Below are 20,918 nucleotides of genomic sequence, written 5' to 3'. Positions count from 1 at the left end.
AAAATTGTCAAAATTTAATAAATATTTTTTAAATTACATACCTCACCTAGTCTTAGTTTTAGTATCTAATACAGAGACACATAAAGAAGAAGAAGAGTGTCTAAACTGGAAACATAAGATGATTTTGATAGATTATCATAGTTTTCTAACAACTCAATATTTAATCGAACCAAAATTTACATTTTCTTCTTTTAATTTTAGTTTAATGATTTACTGTTTCTTTCTGAAGAGGTTAAGAGAAGAGAAATGGAAAAAATTGTAAAACAGATAACTCAATACAAAACATTGACCACTAAACTTTCTTTGTTAATGCTTTGAAGATTTTGTGATGAAAGTTTAGATAATCAATTATACCTTATTTTAATAATTATATTATTAATATATTTTGATATTTATAAAAGTATTTTAGTTTATTTTTTTAACTATGATTTTAATAATTAATTTTTTATTTAAAATCTATTTTAATTATAATTTATATTTTTTAAAACTTTATATTAATTTTTTATTTTATCACAATAATTAAATTATTTATAAACTTTCATATTACTCTCTACTTAAACTTATTCACTTTTCCTATATTCAAACAATTTAAATTTCTATTATATTTTCCTTCCTATCTTTTTCTTTTCACTATCACCCTAATCAAAACAAATTCTGTCTTTTCTACAGTATCAGATACTTATTTCAACAGACACACGCATGATTAAACGAACTCTTCGACAAATACTTAGCTTTTAAAAAAAATGATGTGAGGGACATCAAAATATACTCTCTTTTTTCCTCATTTTTTATTCTTTTTAATCCTTGTATTATTCTTGTAAAGTATTTATCGAATTTCAATCACATTGCATGTTTTTTATTTTAAAGATTCGGACATAAACATTATTCATAGAATTCAAAGTCAGTTCCGCATAAGCCAACATGTTCATACTCACTTTTTCTATATCAATCCAAGTAAATATCAAGCGTGTGAAAATAGTTTTTTAAGTGTTATCGAATTTTTTTACAAGTCTTATTTATTCGATAAACATGCGTCTAATATTGAAAGGTCAAATAACCAATTTTGTAATTAAACAGGTAAGATGTTATCAATTTAGTCCTTAAAAAATGAAAAATTAATTTGAGTTTCTAAATATGTAAAAAAGTTATTAAAATATAATTATAAAAAACAAATTGTGAGTAAATCAAGATTTATTCTATTATAAAATTGATACTATTTTACTAAATTAGATTTTTAACCTTTTGAAGATTAGATTGGTAGTAGTGCTTTACATATTTAAGGATGAGATTAGGAAATAAATAAACAGCTTTAAAAAAAGTGATTATAGAACCATTTTACCACTTTACCAATATAATATTAACCGTTCTCACTTCTTCCTGATTCAACCAGCTTCCATCTATTTCTTCCTCTGTAGCATCTTCCAAACAGAGCAGAAGATATAAAACTTCAAACAAAAATTGGAACCAATAATAACCCTTTTTAAATTAAAATCTGAAATTGGATGTAAAATTGTTGCATGATGGCAACGAATAAAAAAAGGAGTGATGGTTAACCTAATGTGAATTCCAGTGACAGCATCTGTTTAAATTTAAAAAAAGAAAAGAGTATACCTATTCCTGATCACTACTAACTCACTAGGATGAAAGCAATAACAACTAGAAATACTACAACTGTGCAAATGCAGTGCAAGAAAGATGAGAAACTTTGGAAGGTTGAGGGTGGGAAGATAATTCCAAGAATTTGCATGCATGCTTGTAACTGACCGAAAAAAGGGGTCACAGAACAATCTCCCAAAAATCATCCACTACTTCAGTTCGAAACAACAGCATTCTGTTTTGGTCCGCTTGACCGGCCACCTCTCCCTCTTCCTTGGTGATAGCTTTCACCATGACTGCGACCTCTACCAGAAAACTCACCATCACCATGACTGCGACCTCTACCAGAAAACTCACCACCACGGTTTCCATAATCATTTCGACCGTATCCGCGACCGCCGCCGTAGTTCCCACGGCCCCTGAAAGAGTCATTTCGTAATCCACCCCTACCGGGTGGGATCCTAGGTCTTCCAGTATTGCTAATGCCACTGCCAACTGAAAGAGAACAGAGAGTTAGAATTGTGAACTATAATGGAACTGACTTTAATATAAAAGAAGTTAATTCACTCTTTATTTTCTTTGTGGAATGAATGACAACAATCTTATTCATAATAGTTAAGCTTCAAATTACCTCGAGTAGTGGTTCTCTTTATCTCGACTACAGCTTGACGACCCCCAATAGGAATAGGTGAAGCCTAAGAAAATAAACTGTCTTAAACAATGCTCAAAGATCTCAACATTTTTGCATCAAATTTTTAAGTAACAAACGGAGAAATCATTAAGAAAACACAGATAACTTCAAACATGATATAAAATATGTACATTTTGATGTGCCAATACAAATTACACCAACTGATAAACTGATTTACTAGACTGGAAAATCATTCTGCATTACATTTCATCGACCATTTGCCCTGAGATATAATACTCTTTCCCCTTTGAGGAAAAGATGAGGAGAGAATGGGGAAACCACGGATTTGCAGGTAATATGTGACCAACAGGGTAGGACAATGTTATAAACTCATTTGAGTAAAAAATAGAACACTAAAGAGAAACAGTGTAAATGAAAATGTGACTCTTCCAACAATTGTCTAAGCTATAATACACTTTCGAAAATTTGTGACTCTTCCACAAAATATAAAAATTGTTACAGGTTTTATTTGTAATACACGTATGGTTCTTACACACTCGAGAAATACTCATCTGCCGTGATATATAGTTAAATAATCATTCATAATGTTTATGCACACACTAAATCCAAAATACAATAGAAGACAAATTAATTAGATGCCATATCAAAACACATGAAGATCGAAAGAAACCCAAGGACACTAAACCAGGATATTACTAGAATGTACTAGTATAGCACAGATTAAAGAGCTGTCATTGTTTTAAAGAATATATGTACAATAGAGCAGCACAGCTGCTGGGAGCTGTTCTTGCCCACTACAGGTGCTGCTATGGCGGAGCAGTTCAGTGTAGTGGCCACATAGACCGAATAGTGGGATAAATGGCGACAATGTGTTGATTCCAAAAAGGAGGTTAGAACAGAAACATTAGGGCTTTTCTGGAGGACTAGTTTGGGATTTTAATTTTTCAAAATTGAAACTTATAGATGTAATAATAGTGAAAATGATAAAGACTTGGATTTAGAAGATGATACTCATAATTCCAATCTAGGAAATGTGTATTTGACTTTTGTAGGAGCTGTTTACTTGTATGTTTTGTTCAAGACACCTATGACTTTTTATTGTTAATTATGAATGTTATTATTTTTGAATAATTTTATCAGTTTTGAGAATTTATATATAAATTCAAAATAGCGGGTATCTATCTATATGCTATCTCCATACAGCGTTTTCTGAGCCGACCGCCATCCAAGATTGCTTCAAACTCAAACAAGTGCATTGCAGAAACTACCACCAGCTAAATGTAGAATTATTGCACTACCAAGAATGAGTCAGCTATAAAGGAGCTGAGTTGTAGGCTTCCAGCTTGATGCAGAGATGGTTAAGGTTTGTGTCAATAGAAGACTTATGTAAACAATAGAATAAGCTTAAGTTTCAAGTAAGATTTTTCTTTATAATTTTCTACATATAATTTATATTATGATGGGGCGGATATTTATAAATTATACATACAACTGCATCCAAGTTCCAAATTGAAATTACTCCCATTTTCAAGCAGCTTCAACGTAATAAATATAGTTAACTACCATGATTAAAAGCCAACATTCTAGAAATCTAAGCTATCCACTGGTGTAATGAGGACCATACCTGAATTGCACTATTCATAGAATTTAGAGATAGGAACTCAACAAAGCCAAAACAGTATCCCTGCTGCTGTAAAGACAAATAAAGTGTTTCCAACAAAACTGCATTAGGACTGAAGATTAGGCAAAAAGACAATTTGAAAGCCTCAACCTGATAATCACCTTGTTATTTCTGACTTGGATGCCGTCTGGCTTGATGGATCCAAATTTCTTAAACTCCACTTCCAACTGACCAACAGTCACGTTTAAAGGTAAATTTCGAATATAAATGGAGTGTCCTTCAACTGTTGGCAGAATTTGTTTATCAGAAAGAAGCACAAATATATTAAAGAAAAAGTTATGGCTGAGTTGCAAACAGAGAACTTAATGACTTTACAAAATTAAATGATGTGTTTAAAATTAATTTTCTCCAGAACTTTGAAAGACAAAAAATAGCATGAAGAATGTGAAAATTGAAACAAATAACATGTACCTTCCTCATGAGCATCACTACTTTCATGGTCGTTAACACTGTCCGAAGCTGCTTCAGGCACTTCATTAGATTCTACTGGCTCAGCTACCAGGCTCTCAGTTTTGTTAGACCCTGACTTTAGCGTATTAGTAGGCACATAAACTTTAGTTGGTACCGAACTCCCTTTTTGGACTTTCACCTGACAACAAAACTAATAAGCTTCAAACTTTGAATAATAACAGTGGTTGTAAGTGAAGAAATACTTGTAGAAATACTTACAATTGATGCATAAGACTGCTTTGGAGCATCCTCCTGGGCTAAAGAATCCACTTCTGTGGCCTGAGAATCATCATTTCCATTTGACTGAAAATGGGATTCTACATTGTCTTCATTTTCAGCAGGTATCTGTCTCTCATGATGGTTAGATGGAGCATGAGCCTTCTCCACAACAATTTGACCCTTGTTCACAAGAGAATTTGTGGAGTCCGGGGCAGGAGAATCAGCAACATGACTGGATTCTGTAAAGAAATAAGAACATCATGAATACAACTCTTGAATAAACTCTACCAGAAGATACAAATTTTTAAATTATAATCTTGCCTGGTTCTGGGATTATTTTAACAGCAGCTGCATCACCATCTCCATTAACTGGAGGCAGTTCTGATGGTTCATCATCTTCTACATACCTAAAAACATCATTAAGAACAAAATAGCCATTGTCTTGTGGAGCAAGAAAGAACGACTGTGCAAATTTTCTTCTCATGTTATCCTTGCCAGTCAAGCATCCAGTCACCAGCACAGTTACTCCTTCCTGGTATGATTTTTGAGCATCTGCAGTCTTTATCTCTGCTTTAAATTCCTTGAAATTTAGTGAAACAATCTTCTCATTAATGCCCTGCACCGTAAACACTTACACTTAGAGATTGGCAGCAAGCTTGCGATATATCCACTAAACATTTACAGAAGCACCATAAAATCTAAATGAATAATGTTTCACCCTTCTAAGATCAAACAAAGGAAAATAGATGTATAAGTTAACCCATCAGCTGCTTGAAGAATATAATATGAATATGAAGCAGGTGGTGACAAAAGAATTAGCAATACATTAGTAGATTAGTATGAACATACAGCTGTTTATTTAACTAGAAATTCATCAGCAATGAATAATAATAGATATCAAAAGGTGGAATTACATTATATTTACAATGTTTCTTCTCTTTCAATAAGGCATCAGAGGAAACAATCTTAGGAATAACAAGAAGTTATAGAGGCACCGGTTTTGTATCAAAAAACTTACTTTCATGGTTGTGACTGATGTCATCACACCATTGGAATCAGGACGGCTTATCACACTAGAGTCCTGGTAAAACCGATAAACCAAATCTGGTGAATGGTGAAGAATGTGGTAATATTGTTCAACAAATGCATTACCCACGACTTGGGCACTGGGAGTAGTTGGAGGAGTAGCTGTCTGCAAGGCCATCTGTCCAAAACCAGTAGATCAATATTTCGAACTCGAGAAAATCTAGATACACAAAAATTGAAAAAACAAGGAACGTATTTCTATTTAGTTCTGAATGTTCTCTCCAAAATATTTTTTTTGGGCAAACACAGTGGTATCATTTGATCCAAGTAATTGAACTCACCTTGTGAGAAAGGGCGTTCGTTGTTGTTGTATAGAACAGATATGAGTTCTTTTAGAGAAACATGATCCATATGTTCAAAGTTCAATATGTATAAATGATAAAATAAACCAACAAATCTCAGCTAGGCATAACATCTCTAAGATCAACATGTCAAGATATCCAATACAACAATGAGAGGTATATCAGAAATATAAACCATGTAATTGCTGTCTAGGTGCATATAATATTCCTACATTGTTTTTGCATGACATGTAGGAGCAAGTAAATTAGGCAAATTGAGACAAAAGGGAAGGCAAGGGTAACTATTAGAAGATGAAGCATGACTTATAAGACATCGGCTAGCTAGATTAAAGCTGAGGGGATTAGAATACTAGAAGCAGTCCTCGAGATAACTTCTTAATTTTACCAGGTTGGAGGCATAAAAAATTCCAACTTAGTTAAACTAGCTGCGAATCCAAGAGTCGTTATGCTTCAGTAACTGACTCTGATTATTAACCTTCAACTTTATGACCACTTACGAAACTTACAGTAGTAAGTAACAAGCAGCATGCATATAATCTATAAGCAATCTTCCCTACAAGACTGAATGTAAGAAAAGGAACACAGTTAACGCAGAGGCATAACACTGATGGAAATTGGGGTTGACTAATCAATCGTGAATAAAAAAGGTTCGAAAATAAGAAAAATAATATAACTAAGAGAAAAGGCACCATATAAAACGACAACAAAACACCCACATTCTCAAAATGAAGTGAGATCACCTTAATTTATCATGAAACCAAATACATACATTCCAACGAAAAACAATAATCAAAGAACCTAGTTGTATTACCGTACTTGCCTCAGCATATTACCCCAGATCCGACGAGAAACAAAAACCTCAAATCTAAACCCTAAACCGAACTCACAGCACGAAACAAACAACACCCATTTGAACTGCCAAACGAATCATTCATTACGCACATCGAAAAATCCAAACTTGGACGAAAGGAACAAAACTTCAAAAAGGAACTCATTTCACTTCAGCCAACAATAACATCCCACAATCACTAAGCCGTCAACAATGTCTGATCAATACTAAGAGAGAAGAGAAAAAACGATGTCATTGTCGAACCGCTAACATAAGAATCACGGATTTGCGAAGATTAAGGAATCCGTAAAAGGGAATGGAAAAAAAAAAGTGTGAAAAACTAGGGAGACCCAATTGCAAGGAAAATGAGAAGAGAGAATGTAGAGTACCTGGGAATGTGGTGGTCGCGGAGAAGGGTGTGATTGTGAAGATGATGGCACAGTGAGAATGTGATGGGAAGTGCAGAAGGAAGCAAACAACAGGAAGAGTTTGGCCACGAAATAAAGGGAGTGTGCGAAAGCTACCTGTGACTGTGATCAGTGAAACAAACTAAACTCTTAACTCACTCCAAACTTATCTTTGGGTCAGGTTGTTAAATTAACATGTACCAGAATCGAATCCTAGAACTTAACTAACACATATATAATTTTTTTTATATTATTGTTTTTATCTAAATCACATGATTGTTAATTTAAAGATCATTGATAAAAAAAATAAGGATCCTAATAGAAAAAGTATGAAAAAAATAAAATTAACTTTTTCAGAAATTAGAATTTGTAAAATTATTTGGACATAATTTTTCAGAATTTTAATAAAAAGCAATATGAGAAATTGAAACTATTTTTCCATAAATTAAAAACTGTGAAACTAGTTGACAAGTTTTGTAAGGATTTCTAATAAAAAAAATGATAAAATAAATTTAACTTATTTATAAACGAAAATTAACTTATGCATAATTTACAAATGAAGTTAAAATTAAAGACATAGAAAAATTATATGATAGAATTTTTGTGGATATATAATTTAACTAAGTTAAAATTCTTTTGAATGAATTTTTGTTTTTCACATAAAAGACATGAACATGAGACTTTACTGTGATTATAAATCACCAACTTCTTTCTTTCTTATAAAAACTTTATGATCACAAAAATACATCTATATACAATAAGTCATGATTGCCATTTAGTTGTTCCATCTTAATTAAACTTAAACAATGTGTCCTACATTATATGCCATTCTCACAATATTAATTATTGAAAAATACACTCATAAAACAAAAAATACTTTATAGAATTCAATATTGAGATTCTTGTCGTGTGATTTCATTAATAACCGAACATGAAAATGATTGTGTCCTTCTAAATATGTCTAGATTCTCTTGTGAGGATTAGATATTTATTGTTACCAATAAATTAAAGCATAGGATCAATTTATCGATAGTAGAACACTTACTATATTTAATTAAAAGAGGTTTCAGAATTATAAAATAGATTTTTTTAGTTCATTACCTACTAATTACAAATTCACTTATAATTTTTTTTACAAATATTAATTCGTGGCTTCCAAAGCTTAATTTGTTAGGACTAGTACATTGCTTAACTAAGATTAAAAATAACCTTCAATTTTACATCAATTGCAATAAAAAAGTTCAATATAAAAAAAATTAATAAAGTCATTCATTTTGTTTGGATCAGTGAATAAAGAAAGAAAAGAAGGAAAAGTGAATGAAAAAAATGAGGTTATTCAAGGGAATATAAGTAGAAAGTGAGAGAAAAGTTTGTAATAATTTTAATTAATGAGATAAAATAAATTTTGTAATATATTAATACATTTAAAAAATAATTTAATATAAAAATAAACTTTTGAAAATAAATTATAATAAATTTAATTATTTTAAAATAAGAATACATTAAATAGTTATAATTTGATACGATTGTAAGATTATATATAACCAGTTACATGAATTGCTTTTTTTCTTCTCAATCTTATATGAAAGATTAAAAAATTTCTATTTTCTTAATTTTTTTTATTTACTTTTTTGTCTGTGCACTTTTAAACAGGAATTTAAACTAACCCATTTTAAAAGGAAAAAGCTAAATTTGCAACAAAAATCAAAGTAGGAAACAAACCAAAAAGAACTTAATTTGCAACAAAAACCAAAGTAGGAAACAAACCAAAACAATTCAATGCAAGAAAAATCAAAATAGGAAACAAACCAAAACAACTTAATCTGCATGTAAATTGGTCAATTAGATAGTTATTTATATACACATACCTTAAGCACAATAGCATCAAGCTTACTAATAGATTTTGAACATGTGGTCACCAAATTTCTACCAACAATAACGTTAGTTTCTTCCATAAAAAAACATTGAAAAGAGTTTGTATTAATAAAGTATAAAATTTGCATAAACTTTTACACGAGATTCCTTGTAATATAGAACATACACTTTCACACATCAAATTAAATTACATATTTTTTTCATTCTTGCTTTCTATCAATTCTTCTTTTAATTCTTGTCACATTTTTGAACAAGTTCTTTTGTTGGTACCAGAAAATAAACACTGCAAGATTGTCATAAACATGCATGCAAAGTAGCTATGACCTGCATCATAAGTTTAGTATTCAAAAGGATATATCTCAATAAGAGAAAGATATCCTGTGAAAGGTGATATTTTATAGCTCTGGAATCCTGCTTCCATAAACAGTTTCTTCCACTCTTCTTCTTTTCTCTCTTTTCCATTAATAAGACATGTCATGCTTACGTCCATGAGAAGTTTTAGTTCATTAAGTTCTTCCTCATCTTCGTTCGTGTTCATCACAGCATCTACCACGATTACTTTTCCTCTTTTACCTTTATCAAAAACAGCTTCTTTACAATTTTCTAATATCTTCCTACAATCCTTGTCATTCCAATTATGTAAAACCAACTGCAAAATAAAAGAAGGTAGAAGATTACAAATTTGTTAATAACATATGTCATCCTATATTATAAAAAAATTATTAAATAAATATTAATTTTAAAGATAAATTATATATTATTTTAGATACTAAAAAATTATTAATAAATAATTTTTAAATTGATATTTAATTAACTACCAAGTTTTAGTTATTAAAAAATTTAGATATGAATAATTTTTTATCTTTAAAATAATATATAATTTCATTCATATAGTAACTAATTATTATTTTTTATCTAAAATTAATTTTTTATTTAATGATTTTCTTGTTGTATTAATCTTGAAATTTTAATAATGTGAAACAAAAAAATAAATATGTATTATTTATAGGTATATTGCACACTGTAAAAGAATTTCACTAAAAAAACATTTTGTTCATATTAAATAAATAATACAATTTAAAAAATATAGAAAATATATATTGTATATTTTTATTTAATTTATTCCTATGCTCTCTTTATATATTATAAAAAAATACTTTTTTCCTCACATTAAAGCTTAAAATAATTTCATTTATTAATATAATAATAATTTGTAACTTTGATATTACAATTTCAATTTAGGTTTGTGGTTCTTGTTAAAAGAAATACTTTTAGTCTACACATATGACCATACATATGACCATAGTCAATATATAATAAGTTTATAAACATAGCACATGAAACAAAATAAACACTAATGACCCAGAACACAACAACTTTGAATCACACATATCATATTCTAATACAAAAAGAAACATGAAACAAAATATATAGATCTTGATTTGCAAAAATAATATAAAAAACTAAACAGAAAAAAGTAATGCAAGTGGAGTTTTTATTGTTATCTCCTAAACTGGGTCTAAGTCACCACTTCTCCCAACTAGGCCTAGAGCTAGACCTGCTCTTGTGAGAAATGAGTTATGATTTGGAATAGCATAAATTTGGAATAGTTAAACAAGTTTAGTAAATATTTGTCTGCAAATGCATACCTTAAGCAGAACTGCATCAGCCTTTGGAATAGATTTAAACATGTCTCCACCAACATATGTCAAATTGTTGGTTCCAGACAAGTTTTCTATAACACCTGGACGTTCCAACACAATGCATTTCATGTTAGGAAATGCCTCACATAGTATCTTGGCTGTGATTCCAGTTCCACCACCAACATCCACAATGGACTCCACTCCCTCAAACACCCAATTGCAACCTTTCAATGCCATGTTCATCATCTTAGAATCAGCAGCCAATGTCTCATTGAATGCCTCGTCAGATGCAGGATTTTTATCAAGAAATTCCCACAGATTTGATCCTACTGAGACACCAAATAGTGTGAGATCATCCTCATAAGTCCACTTCTTCAGGTTAGACCATACACCAGTTAAACCTGGGTCAACAAAACCCTCTACCATTGGTGCTAGACAAAGGTCACTGTCTTTGACAAGAAGCTGTGATGCAGCAGTTAGAGCATATGCTTCTTTTTCTTCCATATTCTCATGGACACTAACTATCTCAAAGAATCCAGTGTGTGCTAGGTAGTGTATGAGACTCTGCACACCTCTAACTTTAGTTGGTGAAACTTGTAGAATGGACACCAACTTTTGAAATGTAATAGGTTGACCATGGTTGTGGATTATGTCTGGTATGCTAAGCTCAACCATCCATTTAAGACTCATAGCATCTATTGTATGGGCAAACAAGTGTTTGTACAAGTGAACTTGACCTTGAAAGATTTCACTTGCTTTACTGCCATCATTTGAAACCATAATTGCATGTGATTTGGTTGTGTTTGTTGTGTTTCAGCCCTTTTATAAAGTTTCAATAAGCTATAATTGATATCTTAGAAACTCTAGTTTTAAACTTTCCACCAATTCAAAATGCAATGAATGAATTGAAAAGTGCTGATATCATCAGTACTCAACTTGAACGCAAAACTTTTATATTGGGAGTACAAATAAATTATGGAGTTTAATTATATAATTTTTTCAGAGTTAATTTTTTTAATTTAATGGGCTGAATATTGCCGGCCTTTCTATTTTAAGTAAACGTGTGGACGGCAAGTGCTCATGTATTTGGTACCATATATATTTGTCGCAAATGAAAATATTTTAAGATTATGGAATCTTGGTTAATATCTGTTTAAGAAAAACATTGGAAAAGTTCAAAAGTAAAATAATATAAGAAAAATGGAAGTTTGAATTGGAGGGTTGATTGGTCTGGACGTAGGATTACATTTAATTAATAAAATAAATTTTTAATAAGTTTTGGGTTTGTTCTTGTTGGTGTTTCCGAATTTGATCTGATTGGGTTTATATGTTGGTACAACAAAACTACGACTGTTTCTTACTGCACCTCCATGCCTTATTCTCTCACTTTCATAAATTTTCGAATTTTAAAAAATGTCCTCTATAATATTCTGGATTACGTAATTTGGAAGTCATTTTTCAAATTTGTAATTAACTTTCGGATTACATAATCCAGAAGCCTTTTTTCATATGCATTTTTACTTTCTTAAATACATAATCTGGAAGTCTTATTTAGCTTCCAGATTATGTAATCTGAAAGTCTTTTTTCAAATGAGTTTCTGAATTACATAATCCAGAAACTACTCTATGGAGTGAGACAAATGATAAAAATGTATTTTCATGTTGTGTATGGAGGTGACAGAAGAAAATATGGAGGTGCGGGAAGAAACAGTCCAAAACTACCTAGTAGGTGGATGATCCATAACTCCAATTAGGTAGTTGTGATGTTTGTATGATGATGCATGTTTCTCTTTTATACGTGGTGGTGTGTCCCATTTGCGTGGCACAAGTTCTGGACAGTGTCTCATAAGGAAGTTTCTTTCTGAACCACTACATTTTTCTTCCTGCACCCCCATAATTTTGTAAATTCTGAAATTGACCTCCACCTGTTATTTGAATTCAGGATCTGAAAGTGTGCTACGGATTCATCAATTTGGAAGTGAATCATGTTTATTTCCAGATGAGGGGATGTTTCAGAAACAAAGTTTGCATAAATTGTTGATTTCCGGATTGCTGAATCCAGAAGCCGAATTTCTATTACGGATTGGTGGATTCAAAATGATTTTTTTCAATTACGGATTTCTGAATCCAGAATGCATATTTTGAATTACGGATTGACGGATTTGTAATGGATTTTTCAATTATGGATGTTCTGCATTTTTTTATTTTGGATTAACATTGTCATTCATGTACTACCGAAAGCACCAATCTGGAAGATTACTAGACGCGTCAATCCAAAATTTTACCGGAAGCATCAATCGAAAAATTTACTGGATTTCATAATCCAGAATGCAAAAAAATAAATGTACAGTTTTACATAGGGACAGTTTTGTCTTTGTACAACCTTAAGGAAATACAAGAAGAAAAATGTAGGGGTGTAGGAAGAAATTGCCGTCTCATAAACACTAACAACAGTATATGGTATACAGTGTTGAAGTATTATATATTAGTATACTTCTCTTGCAACGACATTCACTACCTCTAATAATATTGGTCAATGTTAATTACATTGACTAATTAGAGAGCAACTTGATCTATCTTTTTAATTGTAATTTAGTTTTTGGAAAAAAAATATTGCAGTATTAGAGGAAAAAACAAGCCTTCATCTAATTAGTTAGCTTGATTCAAATTTGTATAAATTGAATAAAGCATTAAGTATACTAGAAGCATAAGCAATCACGGTCAAGTGTTTTGTATAATCTTTCTTTCCTTCTAACTTTCTTTTTTTTTCCTTGGCATCCAATATCTATTTATTTCCTCTTATATTATATTTGAATCAAATATTTCTTTAAATATCATATTATACCAAATAATAAATTGGATGATTAGATAGGTCTTTTCTTCTCGTATCATTACGTGAAATTAGTTTTATATTGAAATGTATCAATTTACACGTTAAATTTTTTTTGACGTGACAAACAAACTTTTAGTGTGGAGTTTATTAAAACGTCGAGATGGAGTCATTGTGCACATCAGTAGAATCTTTGAGATATTATAGATTTTATTCTTTATTATTTTTCTTAAATTTTGTTTTCTATTTTGATTCAAAGAAACAACTTGACCTTTCTCATATTTAGTCCACTCACAAAGGTAGAAACTTTCTTCGGACTGTGTACTCTAAAAATACAAAATTAACATAAATAATAATTAAATAAAACCAATAAGATTCATATCAATTAAGACAATGAATTTATTCATTATTACAGTCAAATCCTCATGTGTCATGTGTTAGGATATAATTGAGAAAATTTGGAGTTTGATATTCAGGAGATAGTCAATCCTCATCTCTGACGCCGACCTATATTGTTTACGGTCAAATTAAATGAATGGTGGTGTCACTGTGGGGAGTTTCAAGTTCATCGTCTCCCTTATCCTCAAGTCATTGTTGTATGCTCCTATTGTCATTTGCAACTAAAGACGTTTGTTCATCCATTTGAAAGTCTCCAGATTAATTATAGGGCTTATGAGGCCCAAATTTATCCAATGCAGAATGAAGATTACTGGTATGCTTACATTGGACTGAATTTCATTTCAGGTCCTCACATGAGATGTACATAATTTGGAAAACATACAATTAAATGCATCCATAACAAAATGGATGAGCTGAACCAAAACAAACTAAAAAATATGCTTTTACTATAAAAATGAATGACACATTAGAAACAATTGTTTGTATCGACAATAACATGCTGTCATTTTGTAAACAAACACATGTTCGTTTTCTTATATTATTTATTTAGCATAATTACATGTCATTAAATTCATTCATGTAATTACCAAATATAAATAATATCATAATTTACAAACAATTATAATTAGCGTATTATTACATATAATTTTTTCTATTCTTTTCACTTTTATATATATATATATATATATATATAATTAGTATGCACTGTACTATTTAAATTACAAGACTTAAAACATTAACATCATCCCTAACCCTAAACACTACACATTTACCGTAGACCTTAACTCTAACATTAGACCTAAACCTCAATCCCTACAATCTATTAACCCTAAAAACCTAACATTTAAACCTGAACCACTGCACCATTAACATTGTCCATTAAACTCTCAGTTTTTTATGTTAACACTCCTCAAGTTCTCAAGTTTTATTTCTTCTTTCACTTACCACACATAAGTCATGTATGTCTGATATAAATTAAATATAAAAATAATACAACTAAAGTCATTTGTACATGGATGACATAACTTTATTTAAGCCTTAATTTTAAAAGTTAAACAAAGTCGTTCAGCTCTCCTGACTTCTATTTCATACAATTTCAACGAAAGTCGTAGATAAATGACACAATTTGGATTAATTTAAATTCCTTTAAAAGTATAAAAAAACACAAGAATTAAGAAAATATAAAATTTAATCTTTTATATAAAGTGGAGAAGAAAAAAATAATTGATGTAATTGGTTATACTAATCTTATAACTCATTTTAAAAGAAAAAAAAACTAAATTTGAAACAAAAATCAAAGTAAGAAACAAACCAAAACAACTTAATTTTTATATAAGTCAATTAAATCATTATTTATACACATACCTTAAGCACATCTGCATCAACCTTATACTAATAGTTTGAACATGTTCTCACCAAATTTCTACCACCAATAAGGTTAGTTTCTTCCATAAAAAACATTGAAAAGAGTTTATATTAATAAAGTATAAAATTCAAAGCTCACAAGTCACAGTGAAGTAGAACATACACTTTCACAACATACATTTTCACACACCAAATTAAATGACATATTTTTTTATTCTTGCTTTCTATCGATTCTTCTTTTAATTCTTGTCACAATTTTGAACAATTTATTTTGTTGGTACCAGAAAATTAACATTACAAGATTGTCATAAACAACATGCAAAGCAACTATGAAATGCATCATAAGTTTAGTATTCAAGGATATATCTCAATAAGAGAGAGATATCCTGTGAATGGAGATATTTTATAGCTCTGGAATCCTGCTTCCACAAACAGTTTCTTCCACTCTTGTTCTTTTCTCTCTTTTCCATTAATGAAACATCTCATCCTTACATCGATGAGAAGTTTTAGTCCAGTAAGTTCTTCTTCATCTTCATTTGCGTTCATCACAACATCTACCACAATTACTTTTCCCCTACTACCTTTATCAGAAATAGCTTCTTTACAATTTTCTAATATCTTCCTACAATCCTTGTCATTCCAATTATGTAAAACCAACTGCAAGGAAAAAAAATGTAGAGGATTACAAATTTGTTAATAGCATATATCATCCCAATCCTGAAAATTCAATAATGTGAAATAAAGTAATAACACTACTACAAGAAAATCATGAAATAGAAACCAATTTTTAGATACCAAAATAATTAGTTGTAATAGTAACTAAATTGGAGACCATTTTAGAAACTAAATAATTGGTAGTTAAAAGTTTGGTTGCTAATTAGATATAAATTTAGAAACTATTTAATAATAATAGAAACTAATTTAGAAACTAATTTTTTTTTTTCTAAAATGGTCTCTAATTTAGTTACTATTGCAACTAATTATTTTAATCTCTAAAAATTGGTTTCTATTTCATGTTTTTCTTGTAATGTAAAGTAATATATATATATATATATTTTTTTTTGCATACTAAACATAAAAGAATTTAGAAAAGATATACCGTACTTTTTATTTATTCCTATGCTATCTTTTATTATAAAAAAAAATATTTTTGCCTCACATTGCTTAAGTATACAAAAATTTCATTTATTAATATAATAATAACTTTTAAATTTGATATCTTACCATTTTAATTTAGATTTGTAGTTCTTGTTAAAAGAAATATTTAGTGAACGTAATAGGTGAATATATTAGAATAAATTTATAAACATAGTACATAAATATCAATTTAAAAATCATTTATTAATATTATAAATTAATTTAGAAACTAATAATTTTTTAATTTTTAAAATAATATCAAATTTAATTAATATAATAATTAATTATTTTATCTTTAAAATTAGTTTTTATTTAATAATTTTCTAGTGACTAAAAAATACTAATAACAAAATGCGACAACTTTGAATCACATGTCAAACTTTGATATAAAAAGAAACATGAAACAGAAATATAGATATCAATTGTTTTGCAAAAATGATATAATATAAAAAAAAAAAACTAATTAAACAGAAAAAGGTAATGCAAGTGGAGTTTTCATTACTCTCTCCTAAACCGGGATCTAAGTCACCACTTCTCCCAACTAGAGCCCTGCTGGTGTGAGAAATGAGTTATGGTTTGGAATAAATAAATTTGGTATAATTAAACAAGTTTAGGAAATATTTGTTTGCAAATGCATACCTTAAGTAGAATTGCATCAGCCTTTGGAATAGATTTAAACATGTCTCCACCAACATATGTCAAATTGTTGGTTCCTGGCAAGTTTTCTACAACACTTGGACGATCCAACACAATGCATTTCATGTTAGGAAATGCCTCACATATTGTCTTGGCTGTGATTCCAGTTCCACCACCAACATCCACAATGGACTCCACTCCCTCAAACACCCAATTGCAACCTCTCAGTGCCATGTTCATCATCTTAGAATCAGCAGCAAATATCTCATTGAATAGCCTATTAGATGCAGGGTTTTTATCAAGAAATTCCCACATATTTGATCCTACTGAGACATCAAATAGTGTGAGATCATCCTCATAAGTCCACTTCTTGAGGTGAGACCATACACCAGCTAAACATGGGTCAACAAAACCCTCTACCATTGGTACTAGACAAAGGTTATTGTCTTTGACAAGAAGCTGTGATGCAGCAGTTAGAGCATATGCTTCCTTTTCCTCCATATTCTCATGGATACTAACTCTCTCAAAGAATCCAGTGTGTATTAGGTAGTGTATGAGACTCTGCACACCTCTAACTTTAGTTGGTGAAACTTGTAAAATGGACACCAACTTTGGAAGTGTAATGGGTTGACCATGGTTGTGGATTATGTCTGGTATACCAAGCTCAATCATCCATTTAAGACTCATAGCATCTATTGTATGAGCAAACAAGTGTTTGTACAAGTGAACTTGACCTTGAAAGATTTCACTTGCTTTACTGCCATCATTTGAAGCCATAATTGCATGTGATTTGGTTGTGTTTGTTGTGTTTCAGAATTTGGTGCCCTTATATAAAGTTTCAATGAGCTATAATTGATATCTTAGAAACTCTAGTTTTAAACTTTCGACCAATTCAAAATGCAATGAATGAGTTAAAAAGTGCTGATATCATAAGTACGCAAAATCTTTTATACTGACAGTACAAATAAACTATTGAGCCTTTTTATTTTAAGTAAACCGTTTGGACGGCAAGTGCTCATGTATTTGGTACAGTATATTTTTGTCGCAAATGAAATTATTTTGAAGATTATGGAATCTTGGTTAATATCTGTTTAAGAAAAACATTGGAAAAGTTCAAAAGTAAAATAGTATTAGAAATGGAATTTTGAATTGGAGGGTTGATTGGTCTGTATTTATGATTTTTTATAGTTACGTACCTTTGAACTATAAATATCTTACTAACTGTTTTGATATTCATAATATTGGTCTATGTTCATTATATTGACTAATTGGAGAGCAACTTGACACATATTCTTTTAATTGTAAACTTTTGGTAGGAAATTTGCAGTTTGGTCTCTATTTGACTAATATAAATTGTTTTAGTTTTGTTTGTAAAAGAGTTGAGATATCTTGTCTAATTTTATTTACTTATTGTTAATAAAAAAATTATAATTTAGTATTTAAAAAGAAATATTAAAGTATATTATTTTGAAATGACTCTTTAACATGATAAAGTATTTAATTATTTAATTAATAATTAAATAAATTTAAAATTTATTTGCCAAAATAGACTCTTGTATATAAAGAATTTCCTCTATACAAAAACCTTCTCTTTTTGTCAAATAAAGAAAAAGATCGTGTATATTTACAAAAACAAAGTAAAAATAATAATTAATGCCATTTGTTATAAAAGAAAACTTATTTATACTTTATTTAGTTGAATATCTTATTTTATTCGTTTTTTGAATTGTCTATTTTACAGTAATCACATACAAATTTTCAATGAACTTAGTTAATAAGCTATAATAACTTATAAAAGATATATCTATCATAGATAGAAAAAAAAAATACACAAATCAATAAACAATATAATTTTATGTAAAATAGTGGAGAATTATGGGAGAAAAGAAATCCACTTGATTTCATATATGTTACAGCTTAAAGCCATTGGTTTGAAGAACGAAAGTATATACCGAGAATTATAAAAAAGACTAATAAAAATGAGATTGTATAAAAAGTTATATAAAAAGTTATAAGAATATCCTCGAGAGATTTGGACAGATAAAGATTAAAAAACAATTATTTGATTGGAAACTCTAAATAAATTGAATAATTAGAGACAAATATGTAAAAAAAAACTGAAACTGTGTGAATAGAAAACTAAATCTTCCTAAGTTACAAATGCTTACACCCTAATATTTATTTATCTTAAATTCCCTATATTTATTTCTTATAAAACAAAAAAAAAATTCCCTTTTTATTCTCCAAAATTTATAAAACCATAATTTCTGATTGATTGTAAAAAGTTTAGCACTTAAATAACCATTAAACTCAAGTATTTGTGTGTCATGGTAGTAGAATAATTAATAATGTAAAACAATCGGAGATAAACAAAGGAAAAAAGAAAACAAAATAAATGAGAAAGAATATGTCTTATATTTTTCTTTTCTTTAGTTAAATTAAAATAGAGTCTAAATATATATAAATAGTACACTTATTTTAGGTCTACCTAAATAGACATAATATAAAACAAAGAGTTAATAAAAGATAAAATAAGAAAAGACAAAATAAAAACTAGACATATAAAAAAAATAATTAAAAGTTAAAAAATACAAAATTAATATTAATTTTCTTCTAAAATTCTTCTATCCATATCCTTAACTTAATCATGCATCCACACAATGTGTAAATCTTAAAATGAATTTCTATATTTAACACATCTTTATTATTCACTCAAGAACGATTATAGAGATGATAAGATGTTTTTACAACTGTATTTCTTGAATAAACTATTCACAAGAGTTGTTTAAGATAAAACATCAAATTAAACTATTAAATATATGACTAAAGCCCATTCCAAAACACGGCATGATTTTTCTATCAAACTCCTTTCATGCTGCACAATTAAGATACCCAAACTACAATACAAAAATAAAATTAAAATTTTTATTAAGCTCTTTTGCAAGATTCAAAGGTTATATAGTCTATAATTTGAAGTAAAAACGTGAAAATATTCAATTTGATGAAAATGCACATTAGAATTGAGAGAAAAAACTACATTAAATATGAAGAGCAACAAGAAACAAAGATGATGAAAGTCAAATTGTTGAATTAGATTCTCGGTCAAAACTAGGTCTTCTGTTAAAATTTTTGATAAATATAGAAACTAAATAATTAGTAGTTAAAACTTTGTTAACTAATTAGATATTAATTTAAAAACTATTTAATAATAATATAAATTAATTTAAAAATAAAAAATTATTTTAATTTTTAAAATATTCTTTAATTTAATTACTGTAGTAACTAATTTTTTTAAAATTAATTTCTATTTAATAATTTTCTTATAGTTTTTAAGACTGGCTAATATGTTCTCCCAAATCAATGGGATGCATGTCATTCTATGCTTCTATGCTGTACACTGCATAATTATGCAGTTTAGAAAGTGCTGTTATATTGTGCAGGGAGCAATGTGCAGTTTTTCTCTGCATTATGCAGTACCGAGAGAGCCTGCAGCAGTTCAGTTTTGAGCATGAGAGGAGCTGTTTTTGCAATAGTTGGACCTGAATCAAACTTGGGAAGAATGGAGTGAAGGTGCAAAGATGCAGATCAAGACTGGAAGTGATATTAGGCAGTTGTTTAGAATTATGCTTATGGAGCTGGAGTAGAAGGAAGATGGAAAATATGCTAATGTGAAGGGAGCAGTTTTGAAATATTTGGGACAATTCAATGCAGGGATATGGAAGTGGCAACTGATGTATGGTCAATTATAAGCACTAGTTTGGATCGAATATCCTTGAGCAAAGGGAGAATGAAGATGCAGTATCAGATGAAC

The 20,918-nt window shown here is 29.5% G+C and overlaps 3 protein-coding genes across 3 annotated transcripts; all 3 read right to left on the bottom strand.

Moving 5' to 3' along the window:
* Positions 1-1,458: 1,458 nt before the first annotated feature.
* On the bottom strand, positions 1,459-7,430 carry LOC137825862 (nuclear transport factor 2). The gene is made up of 9 exons (XM_068631655.2): positions 7,205-7,430; positions 5,617-5,802; positions 4,920-5,214; positions 4,599-4,837; positions 4,341-4,518; positions 4,031-4,152; positions 3,873-3,938; positions 2,228-2,291; positions 1,459-2,091 (listed from the first exon to the last, which is right to left on the bottom strand). Exons 2-9 carry the CDS (start codon positions 5,800-5,802, stop codon positions 1,811-1,813), a joined length of 1,431 nt encoding a protein of 476 aa, XP_068487756.2. The 5' UTR covers positions 7,205-7,430; the 3' UTR covers positions 1,459-1,810.
* Positions 7,431-9,227: 1,797 nt separating this feature from the next.
* Positions 9,228-11,520, bottom strand: LOC137825674 (flavonoid 4'-O-methyltransferase-like). The gene is made up of 2 exons (XM_068631406.2): positions 10,747-11,520; positions 9,228-9,746 (listed from the first exon to the last, which is right to left on the bottom strand). Exons 1-2 carry the CDS (start codon positions 11,518-11,520, stop codon positions 9,435-9,437), a joined length of 1,086 nt encoding a protein of 361 aa, XP_068487507.2. The 3' UTR covers positions 9,228-9,434.
* Positions 11,521-15,621: 4,101 nt separating this feature from the next.
* On the bottom strand, positions 15,622-17,918 carry LOC137826744 (flavonoid 4'-O-methyltransferase). Its single transcript, XM_068632877.2, has 2 exons — positions 17,111-17,918; positions 15,622-15,991 (listed from the first exon to the last, which is right to left on the bottom strand). Exons 1-2 carry the CDS (start codon positions 17,882-17,884, stop codon positions 15,689-15,691), a joined length of 1,077 nt encoding a protein of 358 aa, XP_068488978.2. The 5' UTR covers positions 17,885-17,918; the 3' UTR covers positions 15,622-15,688.
* Positions 17,919-20,918: the final 3,000 nt, after the last annotated feature.

The sequence above is a fragment of the Phaseolus vulgaris genome, chromosome 8 (assembly GCF_051622355.1).
Source record: "Phaseolus vulgaris cultivar YP4 chromosome 8, ASM5162235v1, whole genome shotgun sequence".
In the NCBI taxonomy this organism is placed as follows: Eukaryota; Viridiplantae; Streptophyta; class Magnoliopsida; order Fabales; family Fabaceae; genus Phaseolus; species Phaseolus vulgaris.
Note: the sequence above shows the minus strand (reverse complement) of the source record. Positions and strands in the feature narration are given on the sequence as shown.

What these genes read in the sequence shown, in the direction of transcription:
- LOC137826744 (XM_068632877.2), bottom strand. Translation starts at nt 17,884, where the DNA reads ATGGCTTCAAATGATGGCAGTAAAGCAAGTGAAATCTTTCAAGGTCAA. An exon ending in CTGATGCAATTCTACTTAAG is followed by an intron (nt 15,992 to 17,110) that starts GTATGCATTTGC and finishes TTTTCCTTGCAG; the next exon opens with TTGGTTTTACATAATTGGAA.
- LOC137825862 (XM_068631655.2), bottom strand. Translation starts at nt 5,802, where the DNA reads ATGGCCTTGCAGACAGCTACTCCTCCAACTACTCCCAGTGCCCAAGTC. An exon ending in AGCAGTCTTATGCATCAATT is followed by an intron (nt 4,519 to 4,598) that starts GTAAGTATTTCT and finishes TTTTGTTGTCAG; the next exon opens with GTGAAAGTCCAAAAAGGGAG. An exon ending in TCCAAGTCAGAAATAACAAG is followed by an intron (nt 3,939 to 4,030) that starts GTGATTATCAGG and finishes TTGTCTTTACAG; the next exon opens with CAGCAGGGATACTGTTTTGG.
- LOC137825674 (XM_068631406.2), bottom strand. Translation starts at nt 11,520, where the DNA reads ATGGTTTCAAATGATGGCAGTAAAGCAAGTGAAATCTTTCAAGGTCAA. An exon ending in CTGATGCAGTTCTGCTTAAG is followed by an intron (nt 9,747 to 10,746) that starts GTATGCATTTGC and finishes TTTATTTTGCAG; the next exon opens with TTGGTTTTACATAATTGGAA.